At 38.6% G+C, this 15984-nt stretch overlaps 1 protein-coding gene across 20 annotated transcripts in view; it reads right to left on the bottom strand.

The window, feature by feature from the left end:
* The window catches only part of KMT2C (lysine methyltransferase 2C), a 310436-nt gene that overhangs the window by 193904 nt on the left and 100548 nt on the right, over window positions 1-15984 (bottom strand). For 18 of the 20 annotated variants that reach the window (XM_074378876.1, XM_074378875.1, XM_074378881.1 and 15 more), the window contains one exon: window positions 7244-7385. In XM_074378876.1, the coding sequence (XP_074234977.1) occupies window positions 7244-7385 (142 nt within the window). The remainder of the gene's footprint in view (window positions 1-7243; window positions 7386-15984) is intronic. The other 2 variants (XM_074378877.1, XM_039472608.2) reach the window with 1 other exon arrangement.

Here is a 15984-nt window from a genome sequence, read left to right as displayed (position 1 = left end):
AAACAATGGAATACTATTCAGCCTTGAAAAGCAGGAAGATGGGGAGTGGTGGCTCATGCCTATAATCCCCTTACTTCAGGAGGTCAAGGCTAGAAGGCTGCTTGAGCCCAGATATTCAAAACCAGCCCAGACAACATAAGACGACTATGTTGTCATCTCTTCAAAAAATTTAAAAAATTAGCCCAGTGTGGGCCGGGCGCGGTGGCTCAAGCCTGTAATCCCAGCACTTTGGGAGGCCGAGGCGGGTGGATCACGAGGTCAAGAGATCGAGACCATCCTGGTCAACATGGTGAAACCCCGTCTCTACTAAAAATACAAAAAATTAGCTGGGCGTGGTGGCATATGCCTGTCATCCCAGCTACTCAGGAGGCTGAGGCAGGAGAATTGCCTGAACCCAGGAGGCGGAGGTTGCGGTGAGCCGAGATCGTGCCATTGCACTCCAGCCTGGGTAACGAGAGCAAAACTCCGTCTCAAAAAAATAAATAAATAAATAAATAAATTAGCCCGGTGTGGTGAGCACACACCTGTAGTCCCAGTTACTTGGAGGCTATGGTGGCAGGATTGCTTGGGCCCAGGAAGTTGAGACTGCAGGGAGTTGTGACCACAGCACTGTACTGCAGCCTGGGCAACAGAGTGACACCCTGTCCAAAATGGAAAAAAAACAGATGGGGGAGGGAAGAAGGGGAGAAGGGGAAGGGAAGAGGGGGAGAGGGGAGAAGAGGAGGGGGAGAGGAGAGAGGGGAGAAGAGGAGGGAGAGAGGGGAGGAGGGGAGAAGACAGAAGGAAGACGGGAGAGAGGAGAAGGGGAGAGAGGAGAAGGAAAAGCGGGAGAGGGGAGAAAGGAGAGAGAGAAGGGGACAGTGGGAGAAGGGGAGAGAGAGCAGGAGGGTGGGAGGGGAGAGGGGGGAGGGGGGAGGGGACAGGGGACAGGGGACGGGCAGGAGGGACCTGCCTTTTACAACAACTCAGATGAATCTAGAGGACATTATGATAAGTGAAATAAGCCAGGTACAGAAAGACAAATACTGCATGATCTCACTTACATATTAATCTAAAAAAGCTGAACTAATAGAAGCGGTAGTAGAGTAATAGTAAACAGACACTCAGAGAAAGTAAAGCCAGAAGAAGGAAATAGTAAGTTGTTAGTCAAAGGATACAAAGGTTGAGATAGGAGGAATAGGTTTTGAGATATACTGCATAGCAGGATGACCTATATTTTAAAATAACTATTAGTTTGGTGCAAAAGTGACTGCAGTTCTGCCATTAAAAGTAATGGCAAAAACTGCAATCACTTTTGCACCAACCTAAGAGTAAATTTCAAATGCCTCACCATAACAAATGAGAGGTAATCAAGGTAATGGATATGTTATTTGACTTGATTCAATCATTGCACTTTGCATTCATGAATTGAAACATCATACTGTACTTATAAATGTACAATTTGGATTTGCCAGTAATATTTAAAAAATAATAAATGTATCATTACTCATTTTAGATAAAATTTGTAAGTTCTGAGAAAAATATAACATGAGAAAACTGGTATAAGATGAAACAGCTAAACAGAAAAAATACAGAAGTTGGGAGCAAATTTATAGAATATACAATCAAAGAAAAAAATTTTTGAATTGAACTGGTAGTGATTTCACTTTCTAAAAGAAACCCCACAGACCCAAGTAATTTTACGATATTTACTTCAAACTTTCATGAAATCAATTCCTATCCTAAACTAGTAGTTCTAGAAAATGTAAGAAAACTGAAAGACGCCTCACCCACATAAGACTGGCATAATTTTGTCTCCAAAACTAGGAATTACAGTAAAAATTAGAAAAATTCACAGATTATGAATATAAACAAAATATTAGCGAACTAAAATCCAATAGCATGTTTAAAAATATGTCATAATCAAGTAATGTTTATTTCAAATAATCAAGTAATGCTTATTGCCTTCTACAGAAGTGGCCTTTTCCTAATGAATTGTTTTGTTTCATTTTTAAATACATATAAACATAAGTTTTTGTCAGTTATATGCTTTAGAAATATTTTTCCCTTTTCTGTCATTTATCATTTTACTCTCACTTTGGTATTATTTTATGCAAAGTTTTAAATTTAAATATAGTGGTATTAATCCATTTTTTTTTTTTTAAAGACAAAGTTTCGCTCTTGTTGCCCAGGCTGGAGTGCAATGGTGTGATCTTGACTCACTGCAACGCCCGCCTTCCAGATTCAAGCGATTCTCCTGCCTCAGCCTCCCGAGTAGCTGGGATTACAGACATGCGCCACCACGTCCAGCTAATTTTGTATTTTTAGTAGAGATGGGGTTTCTCCATATTGGTCAGACTAGTCTCAAACTCCTGACCTCAGGTGATCTGTCTGCCTTGGCCTCCCCAAAGTGCCAGGATTATAGGCATGAGGTTTTTTTGTTTTTGTTTTTGTTTTGAGATGCAGTTTCTCTTGTATTTTTTGTAGAGATGGGGTTTTGTCATGTTCAAGACAGGCTGGTCTCGAACTCCCGGGCTCAACCAATCCTCCTGCCTCATCCTCCTAAAGTGCTAGGATTACAGGCATGAGCCACTGTGCCTGGCCAATCAAGCCTTTTCTACAATTAGAAAGTGCTTTCCATTTGTTTTTTAAAAGTCTTTCCTTACCCCCAAAGCAATAAAGAAATCCCTCTACATTAACTTCTTTTATTAACTTGCTTCTCACATGCAAGTCTATAAATTAACTGGAGTTGAGGTGAATAAATTAGGTCTACTTTTTTTTTTTTAAGTATATCTAATTGTTCCAGCACAATTGTTTAAGGAGACATCCTTAAATTTGTGATGCCCCTTTGTTATAAATAACCTGTCCACATTACTCATGTATCTGTATCTGGGTTCCCTATTCTGTTCCACTGGTCTATCTATTTATGTGGGTAATACAGCACTGACTTAATTTATTACCATGTTATGAAAAGTCTCAGTATCAAATAAAGCAATCCTTCCCTCTTCTTCATGGGCCCTTTGGCTTATCCTATATTTTGCATATTCATATAAATGTATAAAATCAGCTTGTGAAATTTACTGTAGAAATGTTTATTAGAATTTTCTTGAACCTATAGATAAATTGGGAAAGAATATCTTTAAAATACTGAATCCCCTAAAATGTGGATATATTTCTATTATGTCTTTGTTCCTTAATATATTTCCAAAAAGTTTAGTAATTTTCTCCACAAAAGTTCCACATTTTGCACATAATCCTAGTCACGTGATATTATTTTATATTATTGGAAAATAATATTCTATAATACCAGCCAGGCATGGTGGCTCATGCCTGTAATCCCAGCACTTTGGGAGGCCGAGGTGGGTGGATCATGAGGTCAGGAGATCAAGACCATCTTGGCCAACATGATGAAACCCTGTCTCTTAAAAAAAAAAAATACAAAAAAAAAAAAAAATACAAAAATTAGCTGGACGTGGTGGTGTGTGCCTGTAATCCCAGCTAATTGGGAGGCTGAGGCAGAAGAATCACTTGAACCAGGGAGTCAGGGGTTGCAGGGAGCCAGATCATGCCATTACACTTCAGCCTGGTGACAAAGAGAGACTCTGTCTCAAAACAAAACCAAAAACAAACAAACAAAAAAACCACCATCTAACTCTGTTCCTGATATACATAAATACGTATGATTTCTGCACTTTGATTTTGTAGCTAGCAATATTGCTAAAATCCTATTAATTGTAATAGGGTGATTATAGATTCATTTAGAACATTTTAAATACTGTACCATTAAAATTCATTAAATTCAATCTGTTCATCCTGTTTTAAGGAAACTGTTGGACAACTTGATAAAGATGAATAAATAAAGGTCAAAAAGTTGCAGAACTTGGAAAAACACCAGGTGTATATTTACAGTATGATGGCTTTCTCACAGTATACATGAAAATAACAGTGGTAGTGGTAGTATAGACCAGGATAAATAAATAACAATGGCATTGCTTATTAATCTACCTCATTTAGTTTTCCATGTGGTATAGAGCATCAATCTACCTATGTTTTTTAAATGGATAGCCAATTACTGAGTGACCTATTCTTTTCCACTGATAGGCCATGATTATTACAAATGAAATTATCATATATTCATGAGTAGCTTTTAACTTTCATTCTTTGTACATGTATTAGATGAGGACTAACAGTGACAGTGTGCCACTCACAGGGGACAAAAAGGTAAGTCAGTCAGGCATACTCTGTCCTTAAGACCTGCAAAAGAATCAAGCAAGGAGGTTAAGAACTACAATGGGCTCCCGAAATAGGCCTAGAGGATAGAGGCACGGAATACTCCCAGATGGCTCTCAGACGCTTGCTCTAAACTAGCAAATAGTCTGCATTCTACCTCTCAATTCCACCATTTGCATTACCATTTCTAATTTCTATAGAAAACATAGTAAAAAGTGAAGTTGGCCGGGCGCGGTGGCTCACGCCTGTAATCCCAGCACTTTGGGAGGCCGAGGCGGGTGGATCACGAGGTCAAGAGATCGAGACCATTCTGGTCAACATGGTGAAACACCGTCTCTACTAAAAATACAAAAAATTAGCTGGGCATGGTGGCGCGTGCCTGTAATCCCAGCTACTCAGGAGGCTGAGGCAGGAGAATTGCCTGAACCCAGGAGGCGGAGGTTGCGGTGAGCCGAGATCGCGCCATTGCACTCCAGCCTGGGTAACAAGAGTGAAACTCCGTCTCAAAAAAAAAAAAAAAGGTGAAGTTTATGGTAGTATCGATCAAACTACAAAAATTTAAGCAAAACTTTAAATTCTTCTCAATCAACTAGACTTCCTTATTCATTAAAATACATACATACACACATACACAGCACCTAATCTCTGTCAAGGAGTATTTGGCACAGGAGACAGTGCAGTGAACAAAACCAGCAAACAAAGTGCCTGTGTTCAGAGTTCACATGACAGTAAAATGAACTGTTAGAAAATAAGAAGTGCCCCAAAGAAAAATAAAGCAGGTTACTATGTAAAATATTGTGGGAGCTGCTGCTTCCTTTCTTTTCCATCCTACTCCTTTATTTTGAAAACGTTCAAACCTCCCAAAAAATACTGGAGGAGGAGGAGGAGAGGACTACAGTGTAACAAACACCAGTATATTCTTTACCTTGATTCACACTGTATGTTCTTTTTCCTGAGCTTACTGAGACTAAGCTACATGTGACCCTTCAGAGGAGACTAGTATTATCAGTAAGGTGGCCTCTCGGGGAGGAAGTCAGGAGACCAGCAGAGCAAGCACCAAAGTTCTCAGACAGAAACCACATCAGCACATGTAAGAGAGTAAGATCATTGTGGTGAGAGCACAATGAGTGACAAACGACATGAGAGAGGCAGTCAGGACCAGATCACACCTTTTAGACATAGTAAGTACTTAAAATTATGAATATAATTTAAGTATTTAAATATAACAGTCATGAAAGAGAGTGGAAACCTGATTATCATTATTACAATAATTTTTGCAACTGTACTATAAACAAATTGGACTAAGGAAAGGTAAAGAGAAGCAGAAAGACTGGTTAAAAGGCTACTACAACTTCCAAAGGATAACAGTGACTTCAACCAAAATGGTAGGCAAGTAACACATTGTTTCGGTTATCAGGTTGAGCTGTAAGGTATGAGAAAAGACAGAAATCAAGGATTAACTCCAAAGTTTCTGGACTAAACAACTGAGTGGGATGATGGCATTACTTATTGAAATGAGGAAATCTTGGGAAGAAGCAAATTCTGGGCAGAGGTGGAGGCAGAATCAAGTGTGGTACTGGACATGGTAAGAGTGAGGTGCCTAGTATACTTTCAAATGGAGATGTCAAGCAGACAGCTGGACATAAAAGTCTCGAGTTCAGGTACAGAAAACAATGGAAGTGAACAGATGTGACTCTTAAAGATACAAACAGAGGTTACAGCTGTCAGAATGAATGAGTTTTCTTTCCCAGGGAGTGAATAGAGACAAAAAGGTAGACAAGATATCTGAGGACTTATCCTTAAGGATTCCAAAATTATAATATGTAGAGTCTCCACAGCAGCTTGTAAAACACAAAATGAGGAGTGATGTCCCAAAAGTAAAAGAAAGAAAATGTTTCAAGAAGATGAGAGAAGCCAGGTGCAACGTTCATGCTTGTAATTCCACAAACTAGGGAGGCTGAGGCAGGAGGATTGCTTGAACCCAGGAATTTCAGACCATCCTGGATAACATAAAGAGATCCAATTTCTACAAAAAAACTCAAAAATGAGCCAAGTACAGTGGCACACATCTGTAGTACCAGCTACTTAGGAGGCTGAGGTGGGAGGATCACCTAAGCCTCAGAGGTTGAGGCTGCAGTGAGCTGTGATCACACCACTGCACTTCAGTCTGGTTTAACAGAGTAAGACACTGCCTCAAAAAATAAAAATTAAATAAAGGAAGGGAAGAAAAGGGAAGAGGGAAAGGTGGAGGGAAACAAAGGGAGGAAGGAGGGAGGAGGGATGGAGGAAAAGGAGAGAAAAGGGATGGAGCAGAAAGAGGAAGGAAGGGAGGAAGAAAAGGAAGAGAGGGAGGGAAGGCAGGAAAGGAGGGAGGGGGAGAGAGTACTCAACTGATAGATAATTTCATGATTTTATTCATGTCTTTCAAATAAGGTCTAAAAACTCTTAAAATTTCGAAGCTGAATTATACAATAATAGGTTACAGGCCCAGTGTAGTGGCTCATGCCTGTAATCCCAGCACTTTGGGAGGCCAAGGTGGGAGAATCACTGGAGCCCAAGTTTGAGACGAGCCTGAGCAATACAGTAGAGTTTCTACTTAAAAAAAGGGAGTGGGGGGTGGAGGGAAAAAAAGAAAAAAAAGATAGGTTATAATGTCCTATGTTTCTTTTATTAATGAATAGGGAGAAGGTAAGGAACAAAAGTATAAACTTAAGTTTATAGGTAAGTATCAAAAATTATTCCTCATGGTAAATGCTCACATTTATGTCTTCTGCCAGGAACAGCACATTGGTAATATTCTGTACTGGCCTGAGACAACTAAAGCCCTAGTGTACTGCCCTGTTCTACAATTGCCTAAACAGAAGTACTCATCCCAATTACACACAGAGGTATCAGCTTCAAATTTAGCTACTAAAATCATTAAATTCCACCCAGATTTTCATCCTAAACTCATACTCCATGAATTTTCTCTACAGTCAATTCATTGCTTTTTTCCTCTCACTAATATCCAATCCAGCTGCATTCATTCTCTAACCTGATTTTGGCTTCTACACCAACAGAGACCAGGGAGTTTGCCGATTCCTCAGACACAGATCGCTGAAGAGCTGGAATTAGCTGTTTGCTGTTATCCACTTCTGCTTCAGCATCCTCTTCCGCAGATTGTTCTTTGATTTCTGCTTAACAGTAAACAAGAGAATACAAAGAGTCATTTTTGTATTTATATTAATCACTGGTGAATTCATCCATAAAACAAAAGTCATAATGTAAATAAAAACAAGAAATGACAATACTTGACTAATATAAGTTTATGCACATAATTAGTGCTATTGTGCATCTTTATTCTCTACTGCAAAATTATTATCAAAATAATGTGAAGCATGGTATACTTTTCCTTGTGCCCAAATTATAGCTGACTCTGAGAAGTTTCATCCTAGTAATAACTGTTAAGAATCTTAGCCAGGCATGGTGGCTCATGCCTGTAAACCCAGCATTTTGAGAGGCCAAGGCAGGCAAATCCCTTGAGCTCAGGAGTTTGAGACCAGCCTGGGTAACATGGTGAAATCCTGTCTCAACAAAAAAATATAAAAATTAGCCAGGTATGGTGGTGAGTGCCTATAGTCTCAGCTACTAGGGAGGCTGAGAAGGAAGGATATGCCTTGAACCTGGGAGGTGGAGGCTGCAGTGAGCTGGGATCTGCCGCTGCACTCAGGCCAGGGTAACAAAGCCAGACCCTGTCTTTTTTTTTTTAAAAAAAAAATCTTGTTTTTGGCCAGGTGTGGTGGCTCACACATGTAATCCCAGCATCTTGGGAGGCTGAGGCAGGTATATTAGCAGTAGTTCAAGACAGCGTGGGCAACATGGTGACACCCCATCTCTACAAAAACACTAGCCAAGCAATGTGGCACACGTGTAGTCAACGGTATTCAGGAGGCTGAGGTGGGAGAATCAATCAGTTCCCTGCAGTTGAGACTACAGTGAGCTGTGATCGTACCACTGCACTCCAGCCTGGGTGACACATCCAGATACTACCTCAACAACAACAACAACAAAGATTTTTTTTCTCTCTTTTTGATGGAGTCTCGCTCTATCACCCAGGCTGGAGTGCAATGGCATGATCTCAACTCACTGCAACCTCCACCTCCCAGGTTCAAGCAATTCTCCTGCCTCAGCCTCCTGAGCAGCTAGGATTACAGGAACCTGCCAACATGCTCAGATAATTTTTGTATTTTTAGTAGAGACTGGGTTTCACCATGGCCTCAGTTGATCTACCCACCTCAGCCTCCCCAAAGTGCTGGGAATAAAGGCATGAGCCACTGCATCCAGTCAAAAAAGAATCTTTATTTTAGGATTATAGCAACTGGTCTACAGAACAAATGTATTTCAAAGTGACTCATTAAAAATTGTTTCACACTTTATAAAATTATTAATTTATAATACTCATTATGTATCCTAATTATTAGCCTTTCTAAAAGCTAAATATTTGAAAAGGACAAATCTTTACTCTATTGCCTTTATCCATCCTCCTTGATCCCAACTCCAAATACCTTTTATGTACTTTCTCAGGAGGCAATCTAACAGCTGGGAGGATTTCCACACACCACTACCCCTAACATCATTCTTCTCATTTAATGAAAATTATATGTCCACTCTGAAGGTCATGCTCTATTACTAGAATGCAGGGACATTACACCTCACTACCAGTGATCATGAGGCAGTTCCATGCTCTTGGCTGGCTCCTTCTTTTCTAACTTGAAATTTATTTAGACCTTTCTGCATCACTAACCACAAACAAAAAAAGTCCTTTCAAGTTCCTCTTCTCTGTCTTCCCTCTTACAACCAAATTCATGAGATGGCACATTAAAGTGACTGAACTCTATTACCTTCCCCTTCAACTATCCCTTTCTAACTGTAACCAGACTCCTACCATAACAATTATTCTTGTCAACACTACCAATGGCAAAGGAACTAACAATCCCGGCACTACTCACAAACTTTCTTCAAACATCCTAAAACTTCATTTCACACCAAGACTACTTCCTTAGTGAAATGTTCTTCTATCTTTTATAAGCAGGGAGATATAATGGTCTAATATCTGTCTCTTCAGCTGATTTCCTTTAGACCTCTAAATATAGGTACAACCCTCTATACATCATTTATACGCTCCTGGGGTTGGCTAGTTGTTTTTGTTTCTGAAAAAAGGACTCATTCTGTCACCCATGCTGGAGTGCAGTGGTATGACCATTCAGATTCTTGGGTTTAAGCCAGCCTCCTGCCTCAGCCTCACAAGCAGCTGGGACTACAGGCACATGCCACCACACTCTTTTTCATTTGTTGTACAGATGGGGTCTCACTATGTTGCCCAGGCTGGTCTCAAACTCCTGCCCTAAAGTCATCCTCCTACCTTGGCCTCCCAAAGTGCCGGAAATGTAGACATGAGCCACTGCACCCAGCCTATAAGCTCCTCTTTGAAGAACGTATTAGTTATCCACATTTCAACCACCTCCTCTGGACTTAAATGATTTGTAAGTCAACATCTCTAGCACTAACTTCTCCCCTGCATTCCACACCATATTTTAACTATCCACTAGACATATTTAGCAGCTTCAACACTAAATTTCACAGAAAACTTTATCTCTTATCACTCAGATTAGCACTTCAATCTGACTTCCCTTTTTGTAAAAAAAAAAAAAAAAAAACTATCTTCTAGATTCAAAATAAATTTTAGAAAAGCATTTTGAAAAATGAACAATTTGAATAACTATTCCTGCGTAGTTAGAAAAAAACTACAAATAGTTGTAGAACCTATCAAATCATAAAATTAATGATAATATGAGGCTTCAAACAGATGGTTTTGGTTTTCATACTTAAAATAACATGTTTCTTTTCTTTTTTAAAAACTTGAAATAGAAAAGCTGACCTTAAATTAAGGGCTTATGGGGTCTATCAAAAGATGTCCTGTCTATCCCTAGAGATAAAATTAATAAGGTATCTAGAATCAAATCTACATATATGTTAAGTTTGTATTCACAAGGAATCATAAAATGAAAATTTACATTTCTATGGGACAAATGACCTCATGAACAAAATGAATGTCACAGATGAGAGAAAATGAATACAATCTGAATTCCTCCCCTCTCGCTCCCCCTCCCCACCAAAAAAAGGGTATTCACATCAAGAATAGGTGAAGAACTCCAAAGGTGAACAAGGCACATAAACCTGTAGAAAACAGATAAAGGGGCCAGGCGTGGTGTGTCTCACCTGTAATTGCAGCACTTTGGGAGGCCAAGGCAGGCAGATCACCTGAGATTAGGAGTTCTAGACCAGCCTGGCCAACATGGTGAAACACCATCTCTACTAAAAATACAAAACTTAGCTGGGTATGGTGGTAGGGTCCTGTAATCCCAGATACTCAGGAGGCTGAGGCAGGAAAATCACTTGAACCCGGGAGGCAGAGGTTGCAGTGAGCCAAGATCACGCCACTGCACTCCAGCCTGGGTGACAGAGCAAGACTCTGTCTCAAAAGAAAGAAAACAGACAAAGGACAAAATCCATACTCTTCATCCTCTACACTTTTCAAGTTTTAGTAGGGCACATACTGTCCAGCTAGAGACTTTATTCCCCAATCCTCTTTGCAGCAAACCATGGCAAGTTCTTACCAAGAGAATATGACCAGAAGCAACTGTGTAACTTCATCATCTAAAAGGAAGTGACCTACTTTTTTTTTGAAGCCAGTGTCTTGTTCTGTTGCCCAGGCTGGAGTGCAATGGCGCGATCTTGGCTCACTGCAACCTCAGCCTCCCGGGTTCAAGCGATTCTCCTGCCTCAGCCTCCTGAGCAGCTGGAATTACAGATGCCTTCCACCACGCCCGGCTAATTTTTTTTGTAGCTTTTAGTAGAGAGAGGAATTTCACCATCTTGGTCAGGGTGGTCTCAAACTCCTGACCTTGTGATCCACCTGCCTGAGACCTTCCAAAGTGTTAGGATTACAGGCGTGAGCCACTGTGCCCAACCAGAAGTGACCCACTCTTAACTAAATTATAGTCCCCTTCCTACAGACTAGAATGGACATGACAGCTACCCAGCTGCAATGCTGCCAATGAGGTGGAATGATCCAGGGGATGGCAGAGAGACAAGACAGAAGAAACCTGGGTCAACAAACGATAATATGGAGCAAAAGACAACTCATTAGCCTACACTTCTCCACCCACAGAAATATTACATGAGAGAAAGATCGATTTGTTTTATTTAAGTCACTGCTATATTTTGGGATCTCTGTTACAGCAGTTTAACTCATGCCCTAATTAACCCAGAAAACTGGTATTAAGAATGAAGAACTGCCATAACAAAAACTTAAAAGTGATGTTGGTGATCAGGCCATGAGACACTGATAATGGAGTTTGAAAATCAACCCTTTTTATGCTGTATTAAAATATTTGATACAGCTATGACCTACAATAATTTAGAATGCAGACTGTGCCTACAAAGCCTGCAGCTCTAGGGAAAGCATCTGGAATGAGCCAAAGGGTATCCTGTGTTGTCTTTCTCTAATACTTCTACAGCCGAAGATAGAAAGGAATACAATTCTGCTAGAGAGACGCTCTCTGCCTGCCTATTATATTCAAAGTACTATAAAATTATCATATATAAAAAATATCTTTATGAAAGCATTTCATTTCTACTCAGAGAGACCCAGAAAACATTTTGTAATATATCCATTTTATACCATTCTTCCTACTGGGTAACAAGAACGGTAAAGAGAAAAAATAAGTGACAAACCTAAAAAGGAGGCGTAAGAATAGCGTCCCAGAAACTTACAGACAGTGAGTCAAATGGACCAGGGTCACAAATCATTACCCTGGAAACACTTTTCTTCCTGGAGCCACATTAATTTATCCCCACTCCCAAACTATGCTGCCTCCAATAGAGCATGACCTGTCTGGTTCCTTTTACTATGCTGCTATCTACCATACATGACCTCTAGTCAAAAATTTCCTTCTCCCTGCAGAGTATATAACAGTCTCGGCTTTTTCCTTATTTTTGCCCCTACAAAAGAAAAGACATAGCACTTTTATTATTTTTAGGGGAGTTTTATTGCTTACAACAAAAATAAGAAAAAACAAGTAGGACAGTGTCTCTCTCCCTCTAATTAGAGCCAGGAGGAAATGGAAAAGATAAATGTTAACGTTACTGGTTGGTCAGTAGGTTTGTAGGTATATGATCTTTTGAAGTTATGTTTCCTGCATTTCAAAGAGAAAAAAAAAAAACAAAAACAGATTCAGACTATAGATTTTTTTTTTTTTTTTTAAGAAACAGGATCAGGACCAGATCTTATCCTATAAAGAAGACAGGCTTTCAGAGTTCATCCTGTTCTCTTTTCTCCTCTAGCTACTATTATTACTGTCTCTGCGCATGATTCTAACTGGATTTGCTAAAGAAACAGTAGGGAGTGATGAGTTCTGGTTTTATTTTTGGTTTAGATTTTGTTGTTTTGGTCTTGTATTCTTTAACAGATAAGCAGGAATCTATGACTGCTTCGTAGGTAGCTGTAACTCCTGTCACAAAATAGAAACAAACAATAAAAAAGGTATCCCTAAATATGTGATAGAACCTGTCTTTAACTGTCACTCTTCATTTGGTAAAATATGTAGATCTTACTATCTGTCAAAGTCAAGGCAGGACAATTTAGTGTTTATGTCTCTCTCTTCTCCTAATCCTAGTCTTCAAACAACTGACAAAGTTTGGCAGCAGAATGTGAAACGGACTGCTCTGGATAAAAATGATGTCGACCAGGGAGCCAACCAGAGAGGTCATCCAGAGATGTTCCTGATGAAATTACTATATAACCCAGTGATATCTGAGGAAATACTCCTGATGCCAATACTTAACTATCTCTAGTTTATTATTTAAAATGCACTCTTGAATACTATCCTATGCTTTTCCTAAAGAAAGAAGCTGGCCATTCAGCCAATAAAATAATCCAGGTTTGGCTTCTTCACCACTTTGCAGAGTTTTTGCTTTTCATGAGGCTCAATTAGCTCAAACTGCCTCCAAGTCAAACTGGATACTGGAGCAGACATTTAAAATATTACATTGCATTTTTAAAAATTCAGTGTGGTATTTTTCCTGAATATAAAACCCCCAATATATCTTTCCCCTTACTTTGAACCTGACCTAAAATACAGGCAATGGCACTTGATTCAAAAATACATCCAAGTCAGAAAGGTGGGGACCACTGCAACCCTGGGATAAGGACAGGTGAGGTGATTTCATCTGCAGCCACTATCTATGACTAACGTCTAACCACTAGGTGGCACATGTACAGTGCTAACTATACTAAAGAACCTTATCATTGGCCTGGCGTAGGGCACAAGCCTGTAATCCCAGCCTTTGGGAGGCAGGCGGATCACTTGAGCCCAGAAGTTCAAAACCAGCCTGGGCAACATGGCAAACCAAAAGAATTCAGCCAGCCTTGGTGGCACACACCAGGAGACCCAGCTATTTGGGAGGTTAAGTGGAAGGATCACTTGAGCCTGGGAGGTAGAGGCTGCAGTGAGATCATGCCACTGCACTCCAGCCTCCGCGACAAAGTAAGACCCTGTCTCAACAACAACAATAAAAAAGAGAACGTAATGACATGTAAGGAAATTCCTAAGAGAACTTGAAGAGTTTGTGCACTTCATTAAATAGCATCATCTATGTGCCAGGCATATCTCTGGGGACACAAAGATAAATTAGAGGTAACTCCTTCCTTTAAATAATTTCATAACATACTCCCTTCTAAACCTTTACTTTTCTACCTCCAATGACTCTAATTTTTCCTAAATAAATTAGTTCTAAGACATGAGAAAGTTTAATAGTAAAAGCTGTCTGCTATATTAGTTAAAATCAAAGGCTTGGAATCCAATGGTTCTGAGTTTGTATTCTAGCTCTGCAATATGCTAGCCATGTGACCTTTGGCAAGTTATTTAACTTCATCTCAATTTTATTTTGCTCGTCATTTAAAAGACAGACAATACCACCTAGTATAAAAACTGTCTTTATGATAAAAAAAAAGAAGAAAAGAATGCATGAAAAGCACTTAACGTCTTAAGTGTAGCGATGTAGCTGTTAGTCTGATGATCTCTATCTACATTAACACACTATATTCTATGTATTTACTTGTCCACCTCACCTACTAGATGACTTCTAACTCTTGATGCCAGATCATGAATTATTAAATTGCATTATGAGAAGTAATGGGAATAAAGAGACTGTTTATTTAGCCCCTCCTGGCTCTGTGCTCCAGAGTTAACATATCATTATTTTAGAATGATTATTTACCACACAAAATTTTGAGTAACAACTGCATACTATAATTCGTATTCAAATGGCAGTCATTACAAAGATAGAGTCAAGATCCCTACCTTTAATGCATCTAGATGAAAGACTGAAAATAAAAATAGGACACAGTAATAGTCATGATGCTGGTAAGCATATGGTATGATGGGAGTTAAGAGGAAGACGTGGGGAATACAGCTCAGAAGGTTTCAGAAAGGTATTAGAAGCCCAGCTAAAACTAAAAGGATAAATCAAGTGTGCCTAATAGTTCTCTCTCAAGTCTTCTCAAGTCTTCTCTTTTAAAAAAGAATAACATCTGGCATATTTTGTTCATTTAAAAGATAAGGAAACTAAAGTCTGAAAGTTAACTACAAGCTCAAGATCACAAAGCCAATAGGAAACAAAACTGTGATCCAAAGTCAGATTGTATAACCCTGAAGTCTGACATACTCTTTTCACTACTTCCACTGGCTGGCATGGCATCAAATTGTAGCATGCCGCAAGTTTTATAAATAAATTAATATTAAAGAGAAATTCTCTTTAATATTAATTTTTAATTTTTTATTATTTATATTATTTACATTAACTTTATATTACATCAATATTATCTTTAGTATTGTAATTATTATAAAAGACTGTTAATTATTAATAGTCTTACTAGAACCATGTTACTGCAGGATGATTTACTGAATACAAAGACTATGAGATGATAACTAAAAATACAGAGTTATCCTTTTTAGGCACTGTTGAATAAAATTAGTGGAGAGGACACTTATTTCACAGTCAAGTTCACAGAAATAAAGCATTTTGATTTTGAACAATTATGAAAGTATTTCCCTCAAAAGTTAAATGCTTCCTTGAAAGGACTATACATAGTCTACAAATATACTGAACAAACTCTATTAACATTAATAGCATAATAGACTATAAGATGTCAAAAATATTTTAGAGGTCAATTATGAACTTCCTTATCAATACATTACTATATTCTTTCAAAGCACCCAATTTTTTCAATGGATTTTTAAAGGTTACTTATTCAAGGTTCTAGGATTTTAGAAGAATTTACTTCTTTATTTTTACTAACCTCTAATTTTTACTCACCTCCAAAATTTAGAATTCTAAGAAAATATTAAGAAAGTAAGCAACAAGCATAGTGTATTAGTGGATATCTAAGCTTTTGTCACCAACAGAAATCACAGATATTTTCTAATCACATGCAGTTGTTACAGATCTCAAAATATCATTCACCCTTATAACTATTTTAATATTGTAATAGTTATTAAACTCACTGCTAGATTTTATAATTCAAGTGTGGATTAGAAAAATGTTACAAAATTACAAATTTGGCTTATTTTTATTTCAATACAATTGTTTTATCTTTGTAATCCTATTTTGATTTCTTTTTATTTTATTCATTTAAAAACATTATTTGAAAAAGAGTCCATGCACTACATCACG

Source organism: Saimiri boliviensis, chromosome 10, assembly GCF_048565385.1.
Source record: "Saimiri boliviensis isolate mSaiBol1 chromosome 10, mSaiBol1.pri, whole genome shotgun sequence".
Classification (NCBI taxonomy): domain Eukaryota; kingdom Metazoa; phylum Chordata; class Mammalia; order Primates; family Cebidae; genus Saimiri; species Saimiri boliviensis.
Note: the sequence above shows the minus strand (reverse complement) of the source record. Positions and strands in the feature narration are given on the sequence as shown.